General features: G+C 37.4%; 1 protein-coding gene across 2 annotated transcripts in view; it reads left to right on the forward strand.

Moving 5' to 3' along the window:
• The first annotated feature begins 989 nt into the window (after window positions 1-989).
• The window catches only part of Uchl3 (ubiquitin C-terminal hydrolase L3), a 32,140-nt gene continuing 7,592 nt past the window's right edge, over window positions 990-25,537 (forward strand). Inside the window, exons 1-5 of one of the 2 annotated variants that reach the window (XM_035452792.1) lie at window positions 990-1,144; window positions 2,863-3,019; window positions 3,361-3,446; window positions 4,937-4,984; window positions 23,143-23,334. In XM_035452792.1, coding sequence (XP_035308683.1) covers window positions 1,070-1,144; window positions 2,863-3,019; window positions 3,361-3,446; window positions 4,937-4,984; window positions 23,143-23,334 — 558 coding nt within the window. In that variant the 5' untranslated portion in view covers window positions 990-1,069. The remainder of the gene's footprint in view (window positions 1,145-2,862; window positions 3,020-3,360; window positions 3,447-4,936; window positions 4,985-23,142; window positions 23,335-25,537) is intronic. The other variant, XM_027393995.2, reaches the window with a different exon arrangement.

A 25,537-nucleotide genomic window follows, 5' to 3' on the forward strand; every position in this document is an offset into this window, starting at 1 on the left:
AGACATATAGATGGCAAGGTTGTCTAATAAAGTGTACTCATTTCCGTTCAAGCAGTACCTGGTTTAGCCAGGTATAGCCCCTAGCAATGGGGAAAAGATGAGAATTTCTTCCCTTAAAGCTGAGCCTTTAAAAAAAAAAAACTTTGCTTTTTTTCTCTTTTCTTTTTTTTTTTTTTTTCTGTTTCTAAGTAGGATTTAATATTAAGACTGGCCTAGAACAGTAAATTTTGAAGAAATGAAGAAGAGAAAGGGAAATATTTCCAAATATGTCTGAACTTTATTAAACCCAAAGTCATTAGTAGTGTGGTCAAGAATGGGCACAGTGGAGAGGCCCTTGTTTCTGTAGTTGTGGTCATGCAGTTTGATGGAGAGGGGAATGTAATACATGCCATTCACTTTTTCCTGAAAGAGACCATTATCTGCATTTATTTATGTATTCATCTGTTTATTTTACAAGTGCTTTCTGCATGCATGTCTATGCACCATGTTACCTTTTGCTTGTTGATAAAATGCTTAGCTATCTGTCTTTAAACTCTGCTGTCTGTCTTAAAACTCAAGGAGTTATTTTTGGGTGTCAGGATAAACTGTTGTACTAAAATAAGTCATTGTTTAATTGATGTAAAGACTGGAAATAAGTTTTTAAGGTGATATATATTGTGACGTCCTGGCTAACATACTCAATGCCAGAGCAATAGATTTTGAGAACAGAATTGTTCAATATGTTATGATTTTTAACTGTTCTTGGCCTACCCTATTCATGGTAGACTTGCTTTGCGGTATTTTTTCACCTCTCAGACATGGTACACCTGAAAAATAAGGATTATATGTGTTTATGGTCTACATTCTGTGGGTTCACAGTGCTGCCTTCTTCCTTCTTACTGAACACCAGTAATGTTTGATCTCAGTCCTTTCTGTATACTAGATATGTGGCACACGCTCTTGTGGATCGTTTCCCTGTTAGCATTCCACTGGTTTTCCTTTACCACTTAACTTTTGCTGCTTTTTCTTTTACTAGTTTCTCAGACAGTTAGGCCTGCATCCTGACTGGCAGTTTGTTGACGTGTATGGAATGGAGCCTGAACTTCTCAACATGGTACCACGACCAGTGTGCGCAGTGTTACTCCTTTTCCCTATTACAGAAAAGGTAACTGTAAAGCGAGATGCGTAGCTTTCTGATGAATGCAGGGTTTGATACTGAGTGAAAATAGTCTTTGAGAATAGACAATGCCGTTGATGCACATAAACAGCAAACTAAGAAGTAAGGGAATCTTAATGTCCAATTAAAAATAAAAGATTTAGAATATAGATTGACAATAAAGCTCTGTGTTGGCCTGTTACCTTCAACTGTTTTTCTCTTAGAAGATATTGGTTAGATTGCCTCAGCTTTAGTTTAATGTAGCATTTAATAATGTTTGCATGAATATTCTTTAATTTTTTTTTTCCAAGATGGGGTTTCTCTGTGTAACAACTCTAGCTGTCCTGGAACACGCTTTGTAGACCAGGCTGTCCTCGAACTCACAGAGATCCATCTGCCATTGCCTCCCAAGTGCTGGGATTAAAGGTGTGTGCCACCACTGCCCAGCCTTAAAATTATTTTTAAGCATAGATACATTTGTTCTTATTTATCACTTCTAGCCTGTTTTTATTTTGTGTGTGCGCCACAACTGCCCAGCCTTAAAATTATTTTTAAGCATAGATACATTTGTTCTTATTTATCATTTCTAGGCCTGTTTTTATTTTGTGTGTATAAGTGTTTTGTCTGTATGCATGCATGTGCAGTGCACCAGGAAACCAGAAGAGGGCACTGGAACTTCTGGAACTGGAGTTACAAAACACTTGTGAGCCACCATGTGGACTTTCTGAATCAAACCCAGAACAGGAAGTGCTCTTAACTTCTGAGTCATCTCTCCAGAGCCTAAAATCACTTTGTAAACTCTGGGTTTTCTGCAGATATCATCAGTATCTTTTATTATTCAGATCAGAAAAAGACGCTGTAAAAGACTCCTGTAAAGACCCAATGTTAAAATTTTTGCCTGTACTGTAGACATCAGAGTGTCTCACTTCTCACTTGTAGACAGACAGCCATATCACTGCATTAATCAATTTTATTTAATGGAAACCGGAGAGGGCAGGTTTTGTGGTGTGGCCTGCAGTTTGCTTACCTCTACTCTCTTGGGCTCTCAGAATTGTAGAAGCTCAGTTAACAGAAGCACTGCTCTTTCTGCCTCCTTTCTCCTTCTCACTCAGTTTTTAACATAAAATATGTAGATAGTTTTCTGTTTTATTCAGTGTGTGTGTCTGTGTCTGTATTGCTGGGGTTTCATGCATGCCAGGCCAGCACTACTGTGGAATTACACTCCCATTGCTATTGTACATTTTAAGATTATATTTTAAACCAAGATATTGCAAAGGTAATCATAAGTGTTGTGAACACTGGAAGTGTTAATAGAGATGGCTGTGTGCCTTCTAGTGTGCCCAATGACTACTTTTTTAACAATGACACATGAAGCGAAGTGCCATGGAATATGCCTTCAGTCCATGCTCCTTGAAAGGCTGCAGCAGGAGAATCATTTGAGCGCAGAAGTTCCAGATCAACCTGGACAACACAGGGAGACTCTTGTCTCAAAGCAAGCAATGAGTAAAATAAATCACGCAAGGCTGTCCATTTTCTCATTGCTTTACCGGCACAGTTACTATTGTCAGTTTTTTGTCAGGCTGGTAGATGATAATGTGATGATCTTACTTTAAATCTTGTCTTATTTTAATCTAAGTCTCCTCATTTCATAGCCTTTCCTTTACAAACTTGAGTGCTCTTTTTAGTGTGTAGTTTTGCATGTGGACTGTTGACTTTTTTCCCAATAGTATGAAGTGTTCAGGACAGAAGAGGAAGAAAAAATAAAATCTCAAGGACAAGATGTTACATCGTCAGTGTATTTCATTAAGCAAACCATCAGCAATGCCTGTGGAACAATTGGACTGATCCACGCCATTGCAAACAACAGAGAGAAGATGCACTTTGGTAAGTCAGTCTCTGTTCCCGTGTTTCCTCCCAGTGTATTCAACAGTAGGGGGTGCTCTCACTCTCTCAAACTATAAAGTCCTGTATCTCTTCTTTTGTTATGGGATGTATGTGGAGCCAGTAGAGATGTTTATCCTTCCCTTTTTTTCATATTGTTGATGAACAGGCTCAGCAAAAAACATTTGACTTAGTTATTTATGCCAGGAGTCTTAGATTCTTAACTCTCTTATCAGTTAAAGGATTTTTACCTAAGAAGATACTGTACTGCTTGTGTTAGCTTTTTTTTTTTTTTTTTTTTCCTGTAATAAACTTAAATTTTTAATCATTTTTGACATTTTCAGAATCTGGATCAACACTGAAAAAATTCCTGGAGGAGTCTGTGTCAATGAGCCCTGAAGAAAGAGCCAAGTACTTGGAGAACTATGACGTCAGTACCTTGTTTCTGTCTTGACCTCATCCATGGGATGTGTTATAGGATTGTGGGTTCTGTTTAGTGGGTTGTCTTGAAACTGTAGTTTGGGGAAACATCATTTGTTAGATCCATTACAAGGGCTTTGTTTTTTCAGGTAACTGTACATGAAGTATCTATAATTTTGTTCAGTTGACAGTTCTGTGTCCAGGGCAAAATGAACAAATAGAGTTTGCAAATTAATAGCTGTACTCTCTAATCCAGTTTGAAATGATTGTCCTTAACATTTATTAGTTTTGAAATTTTTATTTTTATGAGGGCTTTTTGTCTTTTGTAATATCAATAGATGGTGTTCTTTGAAATTAGAAAAACAATATGATATACATGTATTATAGTGTTTATTGTTCCAAAATACTTTAGTAGCTTTAAGTTTTACAAACCTGGACATTTCATAAGAAATCTTTGTTTTTCATAAAAGTAAGATAACATGACAGTTGCCAGTGAAAGATAACTATCATTGATATTTTTATAGGGAACATGTATATATATATACACAATATTTTTTAAAATTTGATCACACTGTAATACTGTTTTATAACTTGCTTTTTTCACTTATCACAAACGTATTAACACCAGTAAGTATATATTTAACATTATTATTCTAATGGCTGAGTAGCTTTCTGTTGTATATTATATTTACCAGCAAAATGATGATAGAAATCTGTTTTCCCTCTTTTTTTCATGACTTAAAATGATTGAAATGTATATTACTGTGTCTGAGGTTTTAGAACCATCTTTAATTTCATATAACCACATACATTAAATATATCAACATAGTAATTCCTAGAGGAGAAATTGCTGATCAGTTTGCATGTCTTTACAGCTTTAATAATACTTAACCACCAAATTGCTGTACATAACAGTAACACTTTCATCCCTGATTTTCCATTGTGGCCATTTCTCTCTATCTTTGATAATGACGGATATGATTGGAGCATTTTGAAGTTCAGATAACTGAATTCTCTAGCTTCTCATAGCGCATGCCTTTTGCACCAAGTTTCTAAATTGCCTACTGAAATGCATGACTAAGCATAAATTGAGCCAGAACTGCAGGAGCATGCACCCCAGAGAGAGAGATGAGATGAGCTTCCTCAGCTTCTGTCTGTGAGCTGCTCACTTTATTCCAGTCTCAAGGGAATAAAGTGTTAAGTGTGGCCTCTAACAGTTAAGGAAGCTAAATGACCCTCTACTTGCACTGTGCAAATTAGAAACTGTCAGCTAGTCTGTTTCCTAAAGCTTAAGTGATTGTGGGTAGAGAGGACAGAGTCTCATTTGCTTACCTAGATACACTTTGGAAAGGTTCAGTGCTAAACTGCTCCTAAGTTCTTCCAGTTCCCACCTCATTACAGGATTTTAGATGGTAAAAACTGAGCTTTGTTGCTGCTTTCATTTAAAAGTTGGATATAGTTGTCTCTTTTTTTTGTAAATAGTATATGTTCTTATTACAGGCTATTCGAGTTACGCATGAGACCAGTGCACATGAAGGTCAGACTGAGGTATTTCACATTTCTTTTAAAAACATTGCTGTGTGTAAATTTGACCTTATATTGTAGGACAGGTGGCTTTGGAAAAGGTTTTGACTGTTTTGGAAATATGCAACCTCAGCAGTCAGAGTGATAGCAAAAGAAGCATTTTTCCCAGGCTGCCAATGGCTACACGAATGTCTGATTGACTTTGCCGAATCTGTTCCCAGTTTGCAGACTGCGTATTCTTTGCTTTACTTAACAGTTAGCCTGTTTCTTCTCTCTCATTTCCAGTGACTTCCACACACATCCAGATTTTAGCCTGTATGATTTTTCAGCATCACTTTCATGCCTAGCTTCCAGAAAGAAAAAAAGAAAAGAAAAGAAAAGAAAAGAAAACAGGTGTTGCTCAGTGGCCGTTTTTCTGGGCCATCAGATCGCTGCAGCATAAACTTGAAGATCAAATTCTGCTGGGTTTCTTCTGATCCTTCTCCTGCCTCTCTATTTACTTTAGCCATTTCTCTCATCCATCCCTTCTCTCCGCTTTTCTCAAGCCCTTACTCTCAAAGGGACTTTGTCAGAAAATATTCAGTCAGAATGAAGAGAATTTTATTAATTCGGTTGGTATATTTACAGCAGCAGGAAACTGTACATTTTTTCCATATGTGACTTGAAGTCACACCTTTCAGAAGGGCAATTATTTTAGAAGAAGAAGGGAACCAGTGGAAGGGAGAAGGTGTGGGGGCAAGGAGGGAGAGTGTGATAAAGTACATTATATGAAGTACTGTTGAGAAAATGTCATATTGAAACTCATTCTTTTATACATTAATTTAGATTAATAAAAACCAGGAAAAGTCACATTTTTACATATAGGATCATATTGCTTATTGGCTTTAAAATACATGGAAAAGTTGATTTTAGATTATTATTAAACCCTTTTAAGGGGAAAATACTTTGATATTATGACATAGCTGTAATTATTCTTCTTTCAAACTGTACAAACTGTGGGTGTTTAATTGAAACACTGAGTGTCCTTGTGATTGTCCCTTCCAAGCTACTCTCAGTCTCTTCTTTGTAAGTTGTAGACTTGATTTTTACATACAGCAGGTAGCTCTGAAAGTAGTTCAGTGCTCCTGTTGTTGTTATGCATGTTGTGATGCTAAGAAGTTTGGTTTGCAGTGTTGTTGCATTGAAGCTGGTGATGAGGTGGATCAGTATGCGGTGATTTCACTTCCAGAGTATTTGTCTTTGGGTGCCTTCTTTCGAGTCCTTTCTCATCTGAGTTATGGCTTTACTACTTGAGTGATAGTCACGTCTCTTTTTGTTCAGACTGAAACCTCATCATCCTTTGTGAACGTGGATGCCAGCTGGCTGTTACAGGAATGACCCTCTGCATTTTAGAATGCACTGTCCTTGTTTGAGGCTATTATCTGTGCCTTCATTTCTGCCCTTTGTTTTCCTACAGTTTTAATTCCATTCCATTTCCTGAAATCTAATTCAACTGGTGACTCAAACTTTTGTTTTCCTACAGCAGTGATTCTCAAAGTGGAATGGAAGAAATGTAGCATTTTTAGAGGGTGTTCACAGGCCTTACTCCTGATAAAGTGAATCTCTTTTACCAGTCTATCACCTCTCACAGTTGAGAATCACAGTTAGAGCCATGTCATTTATGTGCATTATGACTCTAAGACATGTTGTGTTGAAAAAAAGTTTGAGGGCCATTCCTCAAGTTTCTGTGTCTCTTCATTCGACCTCCTTTAAGCTTCTCCTAACCCTTACTGCTTTGCCTGTTTCTCTAAAAATATTTCTCTTGTTTTATTGCTATTTTTCTTATAATTTCTCTTTATAAAAATAGTCCTTCTCTTAGCATCTGCATTTCTGATTCTACTTAGCCTTCAAATAAGCTTCAACGTGACCCTCTATATGAAGCACTTCTTATAACCTGGATATATTTTATCTATTCTGTGCACTCTTTCATGTGACTTCAGTATTTGCATTTATTTATTGTCATATTCTTTTTAAGCTATTTAAAATGTACTTTTTTCCAAGCCAAATGTGGTGGTATAAGCTTCCAGTTTTAGCACTTAGAAGTCTGAGGCAGGAGGATCAGCTGTTTGAGATAACTTGATCAACACATTGAGTTGCAGGCTCACCTAGGCTGCATAGTGAGACCCTGTCCAAACAAACAAAAAAAGATGTGCATTTCCTACATTTTAATAATTCTAGAATTAACACCTGTTTGAACTGTTGTTATAATTTACTCGCTATCACTTCTATCTTAGTGGTATATAAAATGCCTCCTATAAATGGATGGTACCTTAGCTTATGAATTAGGGAATTTTATCTTTTGTTAGGGTTCTTAAGCCTAGGATTGATGTCTGGATTATTTGCACATTTTAAATTATTCAGAACTGCTTTTTACAAATAGGCTCAGTACATATTTACTGTTTACAGTATTAGGTTAGAAATGTCTTTAGTGGTATAAAAACTTAAAAATAACAGTTTTCACCAGCTAGGGCTATGACTCAGTAGTTAAGAGCACTTATTGTTCTTCAGTCTTCCAGACACAACACAACAGCTAGCTCACTGCTGCTTCTTACTACAGTTCCAGGTAGTTTGATGCCCCCTCTGCCCTTGTGGGTGCCTATGTGCATATGGTGCAGATACATACAGTCAGACACACACCTTTAATCTCAGCACTTAGAGGAGGTAGAAGCAGAGGAATCTCTGAGAGTTCTAACCCAGCCAGATCTATGTAGCAAGCTCCAGATTAGCCAGGGATACACAATGAAACAAAAACCAAAAGACAAAAGTCTTACTTGTTTTTGGAGTTCTACAGTAAATATTTTCACTAGAGCATAGTTAACATCTTTATATGAGTTCAGTTCCTTGTTTGTGGGGTTGATTTGTCCATTATAAGATGGTCATACTAGTAGCCCCTAGTAATTATGTAATAATGACCTCTTGTTACTTAAGAAAAAAAGCCTACACTGCATATTGGCAAATCCATTTCACAAGCAGTCTCAACCTCTACCAGGAACAATTTGCTTTCTTTATCTCATTTCAGAATCTGCCACCTGTGGGCTTAGGAGTCTTGATACATTATCTCTATTTCTGCTTATATTAAACTGTTTTGTTTTTGTTTTTGTTTTGTTTTTATCAGTTCCTACAGAAGACCTAGGTCTTTACCACCCAAAGTAGTTTGCTTGGGCTGCCACAAGATATAATTGAGTGGCTTAAACAACAGAGACTTTTCCCCTCACAGTTTTGGATGCTAGACGTCTAAGGTAACGGTGTCAGGCATCTCTCCTGGCTTGCTGATAACTGTTTTTGTGCATGTTGGGAGTGGGTGGAGGTTTAGGAAGTGACTGGGGGAGAATAGAGCAAGAGAGGATGAGAATGAATACGAATGTATGTGGTGTCTCTTTCCTTGTAAGGGTTCTAGTTCTACTATTCTATTTGTTTTAGTTTACTTTCTATTGCTATAGTAAAGACACCGATCAAAAGCAACTTGGAAGGAAAGGGGTTGTTTTATCCTCAGCTTACAGTTGAGCATGCAGGTAAGTTAGAGCAGGAAGTAGAGCAGCAGTCTGGAGACAGAGACTAAAACAGAGATCCCATGGCTTGCTCAGTCTGCTTTCTTTTACAACCCAAGACCACCTTCCCAGCGATAGATAGCACCATTCACAGTGGGCTGGGCCCTCACTCATTCCTCATGAGTGAAGAACACGCTGTATATACAGGCTTGATGACAAGCCCACAGATAGAGCCATTTTCTCAGTTGAAGTTCCTCTTCCCAGGTAATTCTATCTGTGGCAATTTGACAAATAAAATCTACTGAGGACACTATCAAATAAGAGAGATTAGGTAAGAGAACTTCAGTTTTAGTATGACGACCAACCTAATGCCATATTTGGACATTTTTATGACCTAGTAAACACAGGCGCCTTCTGGTACACTCTTCTTCTTCTTGCAGAGGTGGTGTGGCCCTTTTTCATCTTTCATATTTCATCTTGAAAGTCATTTTTTTCAGGGAGGTCTTAGTTCATCGTCTACCTGTCTTACTTTCTCTCATAAAAATGCCATTTTCTTCCTGGTCTTTTAAAGTAGTCTATAGCCAGTTTCTTTTTCCTTTGGTTTCTTCATTCTGCTCAGTTACAAAAATGTGAGTCCCATGAGGCCACACACCTTGTTTGCCATGCATACTGGCTGAAATAGGCGTCAATAAAAAATAATGTAGGTTACAACATAAGGTGTAGGTTTTCATGCTGACTCCTCTGCTTATTAGTGTGGGCAAGATATTTTCCTTGCGTAAACTACAGATCATACTGCCTACCACATGAGATTGCTATGAAGCTTAGTGAGTTGATCTCAAAAGCTGTTGTAGAATAATGCCTGGCATTTAATGGGCAGTCAGTAAATGTGAATGGTGAAGGTATTTTACTAGGCATTGAGAAAAACTATCTGAATGGCAATGAGAATGAAGCCAGATCACAGGAAGCTTGGACTTCATGGGCATTTTAGAGCTACCAGAGATGCTTTGTGTAGTGTTTATCAAATTGGGTTTATGAATTGGGTTCACATCATGAAATTGTGTTGACTTCGTAGAATAGTGTTTTTGACCTGTGAAAGGCATTGAGCCTTTATGTAGAAGTCTAAAGGTCATAGCAGATATTTTTAGTCTTTTATGTTTGGGTAGAAGCTTGTGAACTCTCAGGGGAGAATAAGGGTGAAGCAAAAAGAAGATCCAGGGTCACTTAGGTGTTGAAAGCAGTGAACAGGAAGAGGAGCCAGTAGTTACCAGTGTACGCTGAAGTTGACCACAAACACCAATGGCGTCCTCTCTACACTCAGAACATTTTGATGGGAACAGAGGGGCGGGGGAGGAGGGAATTATTGCATGCTGAGATTTACAAACTAGATGAGAAATCTGTTATATTGAGTCACTGTTATTCAGTGGTCTTTCCAGAAGATTGGCTGTGGTCTGTTGCCACAGTGGGATTGTTACTTCACTGTTTTTCACTGTCTCATCATTATTGTTGATCAGACATTAGCTAATTCAGAAGTTTGGATGGAAGGCCCACTTCATTAGTTTTGTTTACTGATTGAAAGATACTGCTTAAAACAAAACAAAACAAAACAAAAAAACCTAAACTTAAAAAAAGAGTGGGATAGGAGTAATTTTCAGTGGAGGAATCTCTATTCTTTGATTTTTAAAATTTGCTTCTTCCTCATTTTATATTCATCCTGGATAGAAAGAATAAAAGTGTTGTTAGGTGAATTTCCCTTAAACAATATTACAGAAGTGTGTGCTGTTTACTTGTAGGAGCTTTAGGGTTACAGGTATTATCTCCCTTTACAGATGAAGCAGCTGCCGCACAGTGAGGTTCACCTACTGTCCCCAAGGCTTAGCCAGAACTTGAACTCGGGCAGTCTCGCTACACGGTCCACTTGTAGCCCTGCCAGGCAAGTGCTGGGATTGCAGGTGTGTGCCCCCATGCCAGGCCACATAACACAGAAAACGGCGGTAGTTTACGATTAAAGTGATGATCATCCTACCTTGGTGGAAATGGACTGTGTGAGAAACAGTAAATTGATTGTCTTTAGTTGTACTTGAATTCCATCTCTCCAGTGAGTTTGACTTTTTTCTTTAAAATGCCATGTTAGAAAAATTAGTGAGATTATATTAAGCAAAGTTTCCATCAACAAATGTGTTGTTCTGTATGTATGCTACCGTAATATGTGGCCCAGTGCTACAAGCACTTAAATATTTTAATACTGATTTGAAGTGACTATAATTAGGCATAAGCACATTAACTTAATTTAAAAAGGACTCTAAGTCCCATCTAAGTCCTTTCAGAAGGTTGGCACAGGGTTCCAAGTTGATGTGGTCTGGGCATCTACCAGATTACCTGGTAGATTAAAGATTCTGTTCAGACATGATGATTTTGATAGCATGAATATTTTTAATTATTAATGAAGTACAATAATGGAAATCATACACGAAGGCAAGAAAGAAAACTCCAAGTGTTCTTTGCCTTCAAACTCTACTTTCATGTCATTTGCCAAACAACCTCCATGTAAATTACAATATTTTATTTTTTTAACTTACAAAAAGCATATTATTTTAGTATGCTTTTAACAACATGCCAAAATTGAAAGTATACAAAAAAATACATTTAGCATTTAGTTACATACTTAATTCCAGCCTTTTAGCATTATCTAAACAGTTGAGAAAAAGGAACTTTTCTTAATATTTTAGTATGAGTATTTTCTTATTCAAAACTTTCTTAGAAATAATTCTTGGCATACTTTCAGGTGAGTAAATCATAAAATTTACTTTCTAGTTCCTTAATTTTGATGTTTATATTTTTAGTTTTTTCAACTTAAAAATAGACTTTATTTAAATATCATTCCTTACCTAAGTGTTTATTGCAGATTCTCCCAAAGACATTTTCTTCTGTGTGATTGAAGGGATAGACATTGTTAAGGGTTTCAGTCCCTAGTGTAAATTGTCTTTCCTTCACTTGGTCAGCCATGCACTATAAATATGAATAAGAAATAGTTTTGGGGGGTCTGGAGAGATGACTCAAAGGTTAAGAGCATTGGCTGTTCTTCCAGAGGACCTGAGTTCAATTCCCAGCAACCACATCATGGCTCACAACCATCTGTAATGAGAGCTGGCACCGTCTTCTGGCCTGCTGGCAGCCTGTCTGTCTATAGACAGACGCTGTATACATAATCAATCAATAAATAAATCTAAAAAATGTTTTTAAAAAAAGAAATAGGTTTTGTTTTCAAAGGTCTTTTATTTCAGTCACTAATGTATTTGAGCATATCCAATGGTAGTATTAAATTCTTAAATGTTCCCTTTTAAAACTGATTTTTAAGCAGTTTCATACATGTAAACAGTGTATTTTGAAACCAGTGTTTAATTCTTTTTTGTTGCTTTTGTTATTTTAAGACAGGGTTTCTCTTTAGCTTTGGAGCCTGTCTCTCTGTAGACCAGGCTGGCTTTGAACTCACAGAGATCCACCTGCCTCTACCTCCCAAGTGCTGGAATTAAAGTTGTGCGCCACCACTACCTTGCACAGTATTAAATTCTATTTTTAAATTTTTGTTTTTTTGACAGAGGGAATGTTTCCTTTTTAATGACTCTTCAAAAATCTTTAGTAAGTTTGTGAAATAAATTTAAGTCACAAAATCAAATTTAATATTTAATGAAATTACAATATAATGTGGCCTGGTTTGTGTTGTTGATTTTTAAAAGCAAATCTAATCATTGGATTAGGTTCTGATTTCAAGTGTATAGTGACAGATGGGTATATACAATTAAGGATATACCACACACAGTTGTATCTCTCAGTATTTCTGGTGAACATGCATAGATAACAGATTCCTTGTGTAAAATGTTTATTTAGCTTTTACTCATTATTCATTATATGTTTTTTTAGTAGAATGGTTTAGTATTTGCATATAATATATGCATATTCTCTTGTATTCTTAAAATATGTAGATTACTTATTAATAGATATTAGATGCTAGGAAATACTAAGAAAAGAATATATAATAAAATTTTCAATCCTTGATTGGTTAAATCAACAGATGGAGTTCATAGCAACATAGCTCTGTGTGTGTGTGTGTGTGTGTGTGTGTGTGTGTGTTTGAGAGAGGCAGAGAGACAGACCCAATTGACTTAGCCAGTGCATATTGTCAATGTAGGAGACAAGTTTAAAGTTAGATTTTTATTAATTGTGTAGATAGAGCTTATGGCTTCATTAAAATCTGCTGAAGATGTTTATAGCTTTAAAATATCTTTTTTTTTTCTTTTGGATTTTTGAGACAGGGTTTCTCTGTAGCTTTGGAGCCTGTCCTGAAACTCGCTCTATCGACCAGGCTGGCCTCAAACTCACAGAGATCTGCCTGCCTTTGCCTCACAAGTGCTGGAATTAAAGGCATGTGCCACCACTGCCTGGCCGTTTTTAAAATATCTTATGACCTTTATTTTGTGTGCACTTGCATATATGTGAGTGAATACCGGGTCATGTGCATGGAGGTCAGAGGCCAACTTTTTGAAGTTAAGATGTATAAATTCAATGTTATCAACAGGTTTGAAATTATAGAGACTAATAAAAACTCAAAGTCAAATATTGGCGGTGTGGGGGGGGGGGTCTGAAAGATCAGAGAAGCAAAGCAGCCAGCCAATAGCTTTTACCTCTACCTCAGACCAAAGGGGCCATCCTGTCCTCAGACTGCATCCTGAGACTGACTGCTACTCAGACTGTCTTCTGACTGCTTTCATCCCCACGAATCCTCAGACTGCTCTGCGCTCCTGTCTCCTCCTCCTTATTCCTCTTTCCAGCCAGCCATATCACTTCTGCCTCCACTTCCCCAGTGCTGGGATTAAAGGCGTGTGGTCCCAAGAGCTGGTACCACCTTTGTGTGAGCTCTGTTTCTCTTTTAGACTGGGTCAGTTTTGTGTAGCCCAGGATGGCCTTGAACTAACAGAATCTGTCCACCTCTGTCTCCTGAGTGCTGGGATTAAAGGCATGCACCACCATTGCCTAGCCTCTATGACTTGTTAGTGGCTTAGCTCCACAGTCTGATCTTCAGGCAAGTTTTATTTGGTGTAGCATAAACAAAATATCACCAAGTCACAACTCCAGCATTTCTGAAACCCTCTTTTGGCCTCCTTGAGTATCTGTACTCAAAGGTACACACTCACACAGACATACACATACTAAAAATAAGTTCTTTTTAAAGTTTGAAACCAATTTTCTGCTCATTTTAAATTTTACTTTATTTTCCACAAGCTGTTTTCCTTATTTTGACAAGGCTTGAAGTAACGTTTTTAGAAGCAATTTCATTTCATTGTGCTCTTCACACCGAGAAACACTGCACTGCCAGCCTCGTCCTCATTCATGCCTTCATCGTGGTCTCTCTCCTGTCACTGTTTCTTGTCCACTTTGATCCCAGAATGGAGGCCTCATGCTCCTCTCGCCTCCCTTGGGCTTCGCTCTCCTTCTTTTCCAGTCTTAGAAATGGGAACACATAGCTGCTCCTTTAAGGGAAACATCTCTGCCGAAGTCAGCAGTTCCTCGTCTCAGATCTAACTAGGTGTGCTGCTTCCATCTAAAACTGCCTTAGGTATAAAAACAGATGGATATACTTGGAAATGGTAAGGATTACTCTTTCTGTATTCTGACTTTACAGAACACAGGGCCCATGGTAGGATAGAGGAATTTGCATATAAAAAGAGTTTCTGAAACTTAGTTTAGGTAGCTTGACAACCACAAGTGAAAATTTGTAACATTAAAAGCTACAAAAGGAAGTAAAAGCACAATTGTTTAACTTGCATGGGAGAGTAAGTGTCAAGAAGGAATGACTGGAGGCTGTGGGCATCTGCTGCTTGTGGTGAAGAAAGGGACACTGTGCACATTGCCTGTGGAGTCCCTAGTGCCAGCTGTGGATTTTGTTTCTAGCTGGGCTTCATTTCACGGCTTTGCCAACTGAACAGGGATAAGTTTTTATCTTTTGTGTGTATCTGACCTTACTTTGCTATTTTAAATTCCAACTTCAAATTTCCTCTAATCCAATGTATTGTGCTGAAATCTAACCTAAAATTTGCAGGAATTCATTTAGAATTAAATTGTGATTTTGATATTAAGGTTTAGAAGCTTTATATGGACATATTATCTCCACACAGACACATAAGTGTCTTTAGAGCATTATGTACTTATAAGCTTTTTTACTGTATTCAACATCCCTAAAGAGGATTTGGGTTTTCTTTCCATGTACTGTTTTTTAAGACTCAGTGATAGTTCCAATATTAAAAGAGGACCTCGTGACTCAGGTGGATCAGAGGTTAAGAGCACTTGCTACCCTCTCCGCAGACCAGCAATAGGTTTCCAGGACTCATACCTGTGCTAACTGCAGTTGCAGAGATTACTTACCTCCTTCTGGCCTCTGTGGGCATTGCACTCATGTGACATGCATTCATACAGACCAACACACACACACATGTAAATAAAAATAGCCAAAAAGAAAATCTTTCTTAAAAGTTACCAAAAAATAGCCTGTTATACTCAATTATGGGTTAATTAATGGTCTATTAATAAGCATGGTATAAGAAGCTGAAATTCTTTTTTAAAAAATTCATTATGCTTTGTTCAGCTTATGGTATTTATTTCCAACCTCCTTTCTGAAGATCCAATTAGTTTCTCTAAGACTTCTCTGTAAATCAAATGATAAAAACAAACAGTAATCAGTCAGTGTTGGTATGTAACATGATGGTAGAGCTTGCTAGTGAGGGTTTCAGTTCAGTCTCCAGTACCAAAAAGAAAAGCAAATAAGTAAATACAATAAAGGAGTAAAATTTGGTTCTTCTTTATGCTATTTTAATGTGGATGAGAGTTTGGTTTGCATGTGTGTGTGGGAAGCACATGCATGCTTGGTACCTGCAGAGGTCAGAAAAGGGCATTGGATGCCCAGAACTGGAGTTATGGATGGTTGCATGCTGCCATGTGAATATTGGGAATCAAGCCCAAGTCCTCTGTGGAGCAAATGCTCAGCACACAAGAGACTGAGACAGGAAGAGTTTGAGGCCAGCCCAGGCATGAACTGAGACCCCATTGCACACCCCTCTCCACTCCCACCTCCTGCCAAAGTTCCCATGAAATCTTTACCATAGTCCTTTGGTATTCATGTTATATATGTTTTGGAAAATTTAACTAACATTCATATTGAAGAAATAACATGTTATAATGTAATATAGACATAATGACAAGTTTAAATGAACAAAATGTTTTGGTTGTAAGCCAAATATGCTTATTATATTGTAGCATTTTATAATTTAGATGTCACCTATCAGACATTTTGTTTTTAACAAGGAAGTACTTTTAGGCAGGTCCTTTGCACCCTTTTTAAAGTTCTGGGTAATTTCAATTTCACCTTTATAGCAGTTCTAATTGCTTAGTTTTAAACCAATAGAAGAATACATTATAAAAAATGTATACAGTGTGTGCATTTCAACTGTTAAAGGAAAATTTCCCTTTAAGGTCCTGGGATTTATGCTTTTATTTACCTCCTCTCTGCAAATGGTTATAAATTTGACAATCAGGAAGGAAATTAGAATTATGTTTGGGAAATGCAGGTAGAAATGATAATAGATGCATCTGTGAATCAGTTAAATTATTGACATTAAGTGAGCTAGCTATCCATATTATGGAAAATATTGATATTGAAGCCAGGTGTTACAAATCCAGTTAGGGGATTTGCCCCAGATAGCTTTGGCCCCCATTTGATCATTGTTCTTAGATTACCCAGAATTAAGTAATTATAGTCATTGTAAGGCAAATCTTTGTTCCTAGATTAGCCAGAATTAGAGTCATTATAGCCATCATCATTACCCTCCTTCTCTTCTTTTTTACCTTAACTTTGAGTTTAAGGAAGAATCAGAATGTTTAGCTTTCTTTCTTTCTTTTTTTTTTTTTTTAAATCAGTGTCTTTAATGCAATTCTGTTGGAAAAGTAGAAGATTTTATCTTTATAATGTCTTTGGATTTCTAGAAAGTGTCTTCTGGAGAACTATAATTAAGACATAGGTTTACAGGTTATACCTTGTTTCTCTCACCTTAGTGGTTTTGTGTTTGTTTTTAACTAATTAAAGGTTTGTGTCTGACAGCATCACTTCTCAACAGTTCAGATTATCGTTAGCATTAAGATCTGTGTATACTTTTAGACATAATGCTATTGTATACTTAATAGACGTAGCTAGTAAAAGTATGACTTTACATGTACTGAACAATAACAAATTACATGATTTCTTATTTTCATTTTATTACAGTAACCTGGAATCAAACTCTAATATCCTTGAAGTATACAATATCCTTGCATGTTCTATGTAGAGTGGTATATGTAAAGTCTCATCACACCATTGAGACTCCAATGTAGTCTGCCAGTGGGACATAGAGTTCTGTTAATTCTTGGCAAACACTGGTGCTGTTAGTACTTTTAATTTGGTAGTTGCTTATAAGAGAGAGATTATTATGAGCTATAAGCAACTATTAATAGAGCCAAAATTTAGAGTTACTGCTTTAATATTTAAATTTTCAAACATTTATTTATTAGCCGAGCATAGTAATGCATACTTTTAATCCCCGCACTCAGAAGGCAGAGACAGGATTCCTGAGTTCAAAGCCATCCTAGTCTACAGAACAAGTTCCAGGACACTTGGGGCTACACAGAGAAACCAGTTTCATTTCCAAAAGCTCTGAAATTGGAAACACTTTTGGATAAGGGCTATATAACCTGTTGTTACATTATGGGTAATCAGGCAGTATAATAATATATAAGTTTTAATACTCTAGAACATTAGTCACACATACAAATATAGAATTCTTGATATTTGAAACATATTGTGTTGGGATTACAGCCTTCTCCCCCTCACCCCCACACTCCTTCCCCTGTCACATGTGCTTACACTGAAAAATATTATGTGCAGAAAGGGAGCTAAAGTCATACATTAATATGACAATGTTTAGGCAAAGAACACTATTACCTTTCTTCATGTTTAGAAATAATTGTAATTTCAATCTTGTGGGATTGTTGTGGGAATCCATAGCCTTTGTAACTTAGGACATTTCGTATGGGCTATTGAATGTTAACTGTGGCTACTGCTGCCTGACCATTGTATAGGGATATTTGTGTGTGTACAATCATTAGGACATGTTTACAGTTACCGAAAACTAGGACACTCTAAAAGTACAATGTCTTCAAAATACATCATCTCTATGATGGAGCTCTTTAAAGACTAGCATATTGTATTGGAAACGTTGAGATCCTCTACTACTTGGGGAATCCTGTGTACAGGAGCTAAACTACCAATGACGGATGTTGAACAAGAACAAAGAAAGACTACATCACCATCATTAGACAAGAAAGCGCCGTAAGTACTAATGTGAGGATGAGAGAGTAACATGAAGAAAAGACCTCAGGCACAAGCTCTGGGCAAAGGTGTAAAGCTTTTCGTGGAACAAGAACTGAAAAAGAAAGACTCCACTAACCCAGTACTCAGTCTCAGCACAATATGAATGCTGGATTTTAATCCACTGTTGTACTGAGGTAATTCTACCAAAAACAAAGCCAGACATCTCAACCTTTGGATGGATTAGAAGACTCATTCCTCGACACTGATGTCTTGATGGGACATGCCCATTCCTAAATGTAGATACTATTTATCTCTGTCTCTGATATGCTGTATAATTTGATCAAAACTTTCGTGGAAAAGAAAAGGTACATCAACACTCTGTTAGGAGCCAAAGCAATCAACAGAATGAAGCTTAGATAAAATGTAGATGTTGACGTGTAATAATGGCATTATAGGTTCACATGGACAAGATGGACAACATATATGAACAGATGGAGATTTTTTAGCAGAGTTGAAAACTGTAAGAAACAATTAAGTGGACATGCTAGTATCAAAAATCAGGGCCATAGGTGAAGAATGCCTTTAACAGTTTTCCAGTAGGGTCAGAAAAACTGAGGAAAAACAAAACAAAACAAGACTCATTGCATTTGGGCTGGGGAGATAGCTCAGTGGATAAAGGTGCTTGCTCTGCAAGCCTGAGCTCCACAGAACCCACAGAAAAGCCAGGCATGCATCACGAGTCTACAATTCCAGTGTTCTGTGGTGAGATGGAAGGCAGACACAAGAGAATCTCCCGAAGCTTGTGAGCCCCTGCCTGATGTATGGAACAGAAAAGAATAAGAGACCACTGCAAACAAGGTGAAAGATGTGGACCAATACCGAGGTTGTCTTCAGTCCTGCCCATAAGCATCCTGGCACACATGTGTGCAAATTCAGTGAACTTTATGGCAAATCACTAGAAGTTACTTGACTTCACCTATGAAAAGTCTATTGGACAAGAAAAAACAGAAGAGCATCTCGGAGCTGTGGGCAGTCTCAAATGGTTAATACGTGGGAGTGTTATCCTGGAGAGAGAGAGGCAGAGAGGAAAGAGGGAGACAGTGAGTGAGAAATTGGGATATAAAACATCGGAAGAATTTATGGTTAACTTTTTCTTTTTTACATAACTGAAGACATCAAACCACATCTTCAAGAACTTCAGAGACTGTAGAATAAATATTCCTGTCATGAGTCATCCTTCCAGATCCCAAATATTCATATGTGCATATTTAGGAAAACAAAAGTAAAAAATGTTCAGTCTTCTCAGAGGACCCAGGAGAAACAGGTATATTAGATGCCGATAAGCAAAGAATTATGGCAGACTTGTCATCAGAAAGTAAAGTGCTGAAGAATTTGGTGAAAACTTTTTAAATGGAGAAAAAATCCTTTATAACAAGCAAAAATGAAGAGAACTTATTCCCAGTTTATTTCCACTATAAGAAACGTAAAAGGATTCCTCCATGCAGAAATGTTGATAACAGGCAAAAATTTGGACCTATGCAGCAATTGGAGATGGGACAAGTAAAGGTAATTAAAAATGTATTTTTAAAGATTTATTTTTAACCCTGTGTGTGTGCGCACATACATGCGTGTGCATGCATGCATGATTGCAGCTGCCTGCAGAAGCCAAGGCATCAGGTCCCACTGGAACTAGACTTGCAGGTGGCTGTGAGCTGTCTGATGTGGGCGCTGGGAATGAACAAGAGCAAGTAGTTATTAACACCTGAGCCATCTCCAGTACAGGTTTTTCCCTTCCTTGTAATTGCACTAAAAGGTAATTGTGTACCTGGGCACAGTGGCCCTCACTGGTATCCCAGGAGTTAGGACCTGAGACAGGAAGATCTCAAGTATGATGCCATCTTGGGCTTCATAGTGAGACATTAGCTCCAAAAGCAAAAATGAAGCCCGGATTGTCTAAATAAACATAACCAAATACTGGAAATTTATACCATAGGTAAAAATATTTGATGACAGTACAAAGAATGGGAGGAAACACTTTGATAATATTGTGAGGTTCTAATACTGTGAATCAAGTTGTGTGCTACTATTTGAAGAGCACAGCAGCTGGGTGGTGGTGCCCACCTTTAATCACAGCATTAGGGAAGCAGAGGCAGGTGACTCTCATGTGAACTCAAGGCCAGGCTGGCCACAAAGCCAGCTCCAGAACAGCCAGGGCTACATGGAGAAACCCTGTCTTGAAAACCAGCAATAACAATAACACCAAAAAAAAAAAAGTACCATGACTAAAGAAACTTAATTGTAAATCATAAGACAATTGCTAAAATAGATTTTTTTTAAAGTATTAACATACCTATAGTAAAGATAAGTAGAATCACAAAAATAATTTTTTAAAGACACAGTGGGACAAAGAATAAATGGAAAAAATAAAATTAACAATTAGATTATAATCCAACCATAGGGGAAAAATGACATGCAATTAAAATGTAAGTCATTTAAATGTAGACCTATAAGTTGGAAGAAAGATTATCAACTTAGTTGAAAACCATGGCTCAACTATTTGATGTCTACAAGAGGGTCATTTTAAATAAAATGAATAGAAAAATGACAGTTAAAATATAGGAAAAGGCTGGAGAGATAATAGCCCCATAATTTAGAGTGATTAGCTTTCTTTTAAAGGATTCAAGTGGCTCTCAGTACCCACATCTAATTCTGGGTATCCAATACCCTCTTCTGGATTCTGTGGGAAACTGCACATGTGCTGTGTACACTTTTACATGCCCAATTTAAAATAATAAAAATATTTTTATAAAATGTTATGTCGTAAAGATAAAGACTCTGCCTCCTCCAAAGTGCCTGTACTAAAGATCTATAGACATGCTTTCATTATTCTTCAAGTGATACAGTATGATAACTTTCTGTGGGTTGATATTGTATTGGATGTAGTATATAAGAAGATACATGCAGATTATATGCAAGTACTGTTACAAGATTTTATATAAGACATTTGAGTACCCGAAGATTTCTCTATACCAGCATTTCTGGAGCCATTCCTTCATGGATATGAAGAGGCATTTGTGCTTATCGGTGAAAATATTGGATACCACACCCATATCTGGGTCTTCTTTACCCTCAGTCTCAGGAAGCAAAGTTATGAGGAAAGAGTGTGACTACAAATGATAAAGCCTGTGGAGCATCAAGGACATATCTGGGTATCCCTGTACCGTTTGTGGTTTTGTAACGTCAAAACTTGAAGTTACTAAAACGTTTTTAAAAACAGAAGAATGAGGCCATTAATAAATACTTCAAGGTGTGCCTGTGGTAAGCATCTTAAAGGATTGAGAGTGGCGGCCTCTAGGGCAGAGTGCTCATTTACCTACCGCCTGCTGTAAAACAGCGGCTTCCATTAACGTGCCGTTCCTCTTTGTGGTCCGTATATGACTGCACATAGACTGTCAATCTTCCTTGTGCCATGAATGGTAAAATTATATCTAACCTAGAAATCCCAGGTCTCTGTCAGCACCCATGGGGGGGGGGGATACTTGACTTACTAGATTGAAAGATAAAAATCAAATCCCAGACCTATTCTTGAACATGTTCTACTTGTTCCTATGTGTGTGTGTTTACCATGAATTCTTAGTCCAGAATATCTTTTTCCATTTCGTTTCTACCAAACTCCCATCATTATTTCAGTGTGTAACTGTGGTATGATACTGTTCTTCCCCAGATTCTTAGAAAATCGAGTTTCTCCACTATTCTTTAGTTTCTACCTTCATCCCACTCTTTACTCCCTTTCATTAATTTGCCTCTTCTCTTCTTCCCCTTGCCTCTCATTTGAATGAACTCAGATTGAATACACCAGTATGGCAGCAAACACGATTCTATTCACCTTTATTCCCATATGTAGTCAAGTATAGGATTCCTGTATATATTTCTGGTGGATGATGAATACTATGAATGCTGGCTAACCTGCTGAACTTTTCTTAAATGTCCAGGGTGGGAAAATGACAGTTTTGTTTTAGGTTAGTGTATAACTTACATAGATCAAGAGTACCAACAAAGATCATAGAATTTTAAGGGTCCGAAAAATTTTAAAGATCATTTCAAGCTAAAGTCACTTTCCTAATGTCATGGCTGGTGAAATGTATTATCACCAAAGAGCTGACAACTCTATTCTTTTTATTTATTCTCTCTGTAGTCATACTGGTAATGGCTTTGTTAGGCTAGAAATATAAATCTCATATACGGTTGCCATCTGTTGAAGGTGACAATTATATATGATTAGATTGCCACTGATAAGTTTTACATCCTGTATATTTTGTGAAACAACAGTATTTGGGAAGTTATCCCCCAGTATCTAGCCTTAGGACAATTAGACCTGGCTTGCTATGACCTAGTGTAATAAAAGCTGGCACCAGCCCCTGCTCTTGGCCACATGGGCTGTGTGCTGGTAACCACGACCACCGAGCTGTAGAACCCCATGTCTTGGGTTTATCTGCAGTCCTCCCCTGCAATATGCTGCCAGCGTGACCTAGGTTCTGTCACTTCACCCATTGGTGCTCTGCTTCCTCTGATTTGTAAAATGTGAATACAGTTGTAATGATCTCACAGGTTACTGGGAGATTAATGAACTGAGAGAAATGTGGCACTTCAGAGGGCACCTCAAGTGTACACAGTTAAATAATTTTACTGTTGACTCAAAAGATGAGCAAGAGGCTATAACGCCTTCCTTGTAACTTGTCGGCTAATGGCAAGCATTAATAGTTGGTTCAGGTCATAACCTTCAGAGGGGTTAGTTTTACTCTTGTTCATAGTTTTAAGGGTTTACTCCCTCCCATTAGAGTTTATACTCTCTAATTGTTCTTACCAATGCCTGTTATGATTTGGTTTTCTTTCCACTTTGTTCTTTATGTGACTTGTCTCTGTTACGTGGATTTTGTGTTACATTCTTAAAGCCAGATATTATATATAGTGATACTATTTTAGTGGCTTTTAAATCTTTAGTTTCATGAGTCTGTGCAATGAAAATGAGGATATGTAAATTTTCAGATGTGCACTTATAAAGTTATGTAACATAACCTTGTGCTTGATTATAAATTCCTACTTTACCCATTTTACGCAACATTCATATGTGATCTTTCACTAGAATACAATTATTAAAAGTACTCGACCATATGAATACAAGTATGACCATACGTTGCTTTTAAGGATAAATGATCACCCAGTAACGTGGTCTAAGTAAAATATTCTCTCTTTTAATTGTGTAGTCCTCCTCGCCATCCTCATCACAGCCTCATTCTAGCCACTGCAGAACGAAGGCCTCATCATTGTGTCACCATGCAACCCTGCCCTGGGTCAAACGTAACCATGTAGGCCCTGCAAAGGCTACCAGTCCATCTCTCCGTCTTCGTCGCTGGCGACCCTTCTTACGCCTACCATCTTTGGGTCTCCATTCTGTTGTAAGTGTAGTCAATCTTCCATCTCTTCTCCCAGTGACAAGGGCAGTCTTTTTGTTTGTGTGCTTGTTTTTCCTTATACGTCTTCAGTCTTTAAAGTGCTTTTCTCTTGGGTCACTTAACCATTAGCTTTTTCTATCCCAATAAGATTGCAAGCATACGTCAATGCTCTGCAGTCTAGCTTGACTTCTGCCTGTGCCTTGGTGAGCATCCATCTTTCCACTCCATAACCTGTGAATGTAAGGGTATGTGCCTGTTGGTGAACACTGATTGGCATTTGTGATAACACTAAGTTCCTATGAATTGTTAAAGTGAGTGTGTGTTTCCTTACCCTTCAGCTTTCTGACTTCACTTAGATAATTTAGGTCAACAAATGCTATGTGCCCACTGAGTTCTTTGTCATCTGTTCTTTTATTATTATTTTTCATGTTTCTGAGCATGAATAATCTCTTGCCATGCTCTGGGTCACTTTGCTTACTCTGTCCTCGATCTAAATCCTTCATGGTGTAGCATGTTGCATCTAAGCTATTTTATTCCTTGATGTGGCTCAGGTACTTGGTTTAATCTTGATCCAGTCTTTCCTGCCAATTTCAGTTTCTAAAGATCTTTTCCAAGTAGGAGGTGATTTTCTCCTTGTGTATTGATATAGGCGTCCTACAAATTTTATTTCTCTTGTAAGCTAAAAGTATCAGCCAACTATTATACATGCATATTCATATGGCCTTAAATATCCAAGTTGATAGAATTCCAGTAGTTCTCATACATTAAAACAAACTGCAGAATACAGCAACCATGCTCTTGTCTTTGTGATGTTCTAAGCTATTGAAGGCAATGACTGTGGTTTGACAGAGCCCATCTAGAAATGCAGTATCTGAAAGCTTTGGTGTGTGCCACATATCCATAGAAACTTGTTATTTCTATAAATCATTACAGCATTTGAAGCGAGAGGAAGTCAAAATATGCATGCATTTTAACATTTAAAACCAGCTAAATATCAAGCCCCCTTTATCCCCCTTATTTACCCTTTTAAAGCTGCCTGCCTTCAAACTATCAAGTCAACAGTTTTCTTTAAGCAGTTGCTTCTCCTGAATATCAGTATGGTCATCACATAGTTTCCATTTGTACTGAATATCAACAGACTGCTTATTAGTCTCTCTCTCTCTCTCTCTCTCTCTCTCTCTCTCTCTCTCTCCATCTCTCCCTCTCTCTCTCCCTCCCTCCCTCCCCTCACCAGATTACAGCATTCATTTGCCATTTTATTCATTCATCCATTTGATATTTGTGCTTCTCTGCTGTGCTATGTACTGTTTGACACAGTGAGAGATAAAGGTGAATTAGAAGAACAGAGTACAATCTAATATGTTCTGACTGAGGGGCAATAGTATGAATAATTTCTGTATTTAAAAATCATAAACATAAATGAGCATCTTATTTGGCATTTCCAGTTTTGTTTTTGTGTATTGTTGTTTGTTGCTACATATTAATTTCATTGCCTTATCACATAAGAACATGGACTGGAGCTGCATTGCATGAGTTGTGGTCCACGGGCCATCACTTGTTAGTCGTTCAAATGTGTTACTTAAGGCCTTTCTTCTCTGTGTTCTTGAGTGAACGATGTATATGAGAATATAAACCTACCTGACTGGATTTGTGGGATTAATTGGCCAATACAAATATAGCATTCCATCAGTACCTGGTATAGATTAAGTGCCCTATAGTTATACCTTAAACCTTTTTCCAATGTAAAATTTATGTTTAGTAATTATTAGATGCATTCATAATTTATTAATATCACTTTTTTAAAAGATTTTATTTATTATGTACACAACATTCTGCTTTCATGTATATCTGCACACTAGAAGAGGGCACCAGATCTCATAACAGATGGTTATGAGTCACCATGTGGTTGCTGGGAATTAAACTCAGGACCTCTGGAAGAGCAGTCAGTGCTCTTAACCTCTGAGCCATCTCTCCAGCCCATAATGCCACCTTTTAATTCATTGGGATTAATGAGAAGCCTTCTAAATTGAAGATTTAAAAGACAGAAAAACAGGCAAAACTTAACATCTATAGCTTGTTTTTCATATGGCCTACAGTTATTTGGTAACTATTTTTGGACAGGAAGACATGCTGTAACTTGCTGCTTGCTTTCTCTTGGGTTTCCTGGAGTACTTGTTGGGCAGTTGGATGATTGCAGATGTTAGAC

This window comes from Cricetulus griseus (assembly GCF_003668045.3).
Source record: "Cricetulus griseus strain 17A/GY chromosome 1 unlocalized genomic scaffold, alternate assembly CriGri-PICRH-1.0 chr1_1, whole genome shotgun sequence".
Lineage (NCBI taxonomy): Eukaryota > Metazoa > Chordata > Mammalia > Rodentia > Cricetidae > Cricetulus > Cricetulus griseus.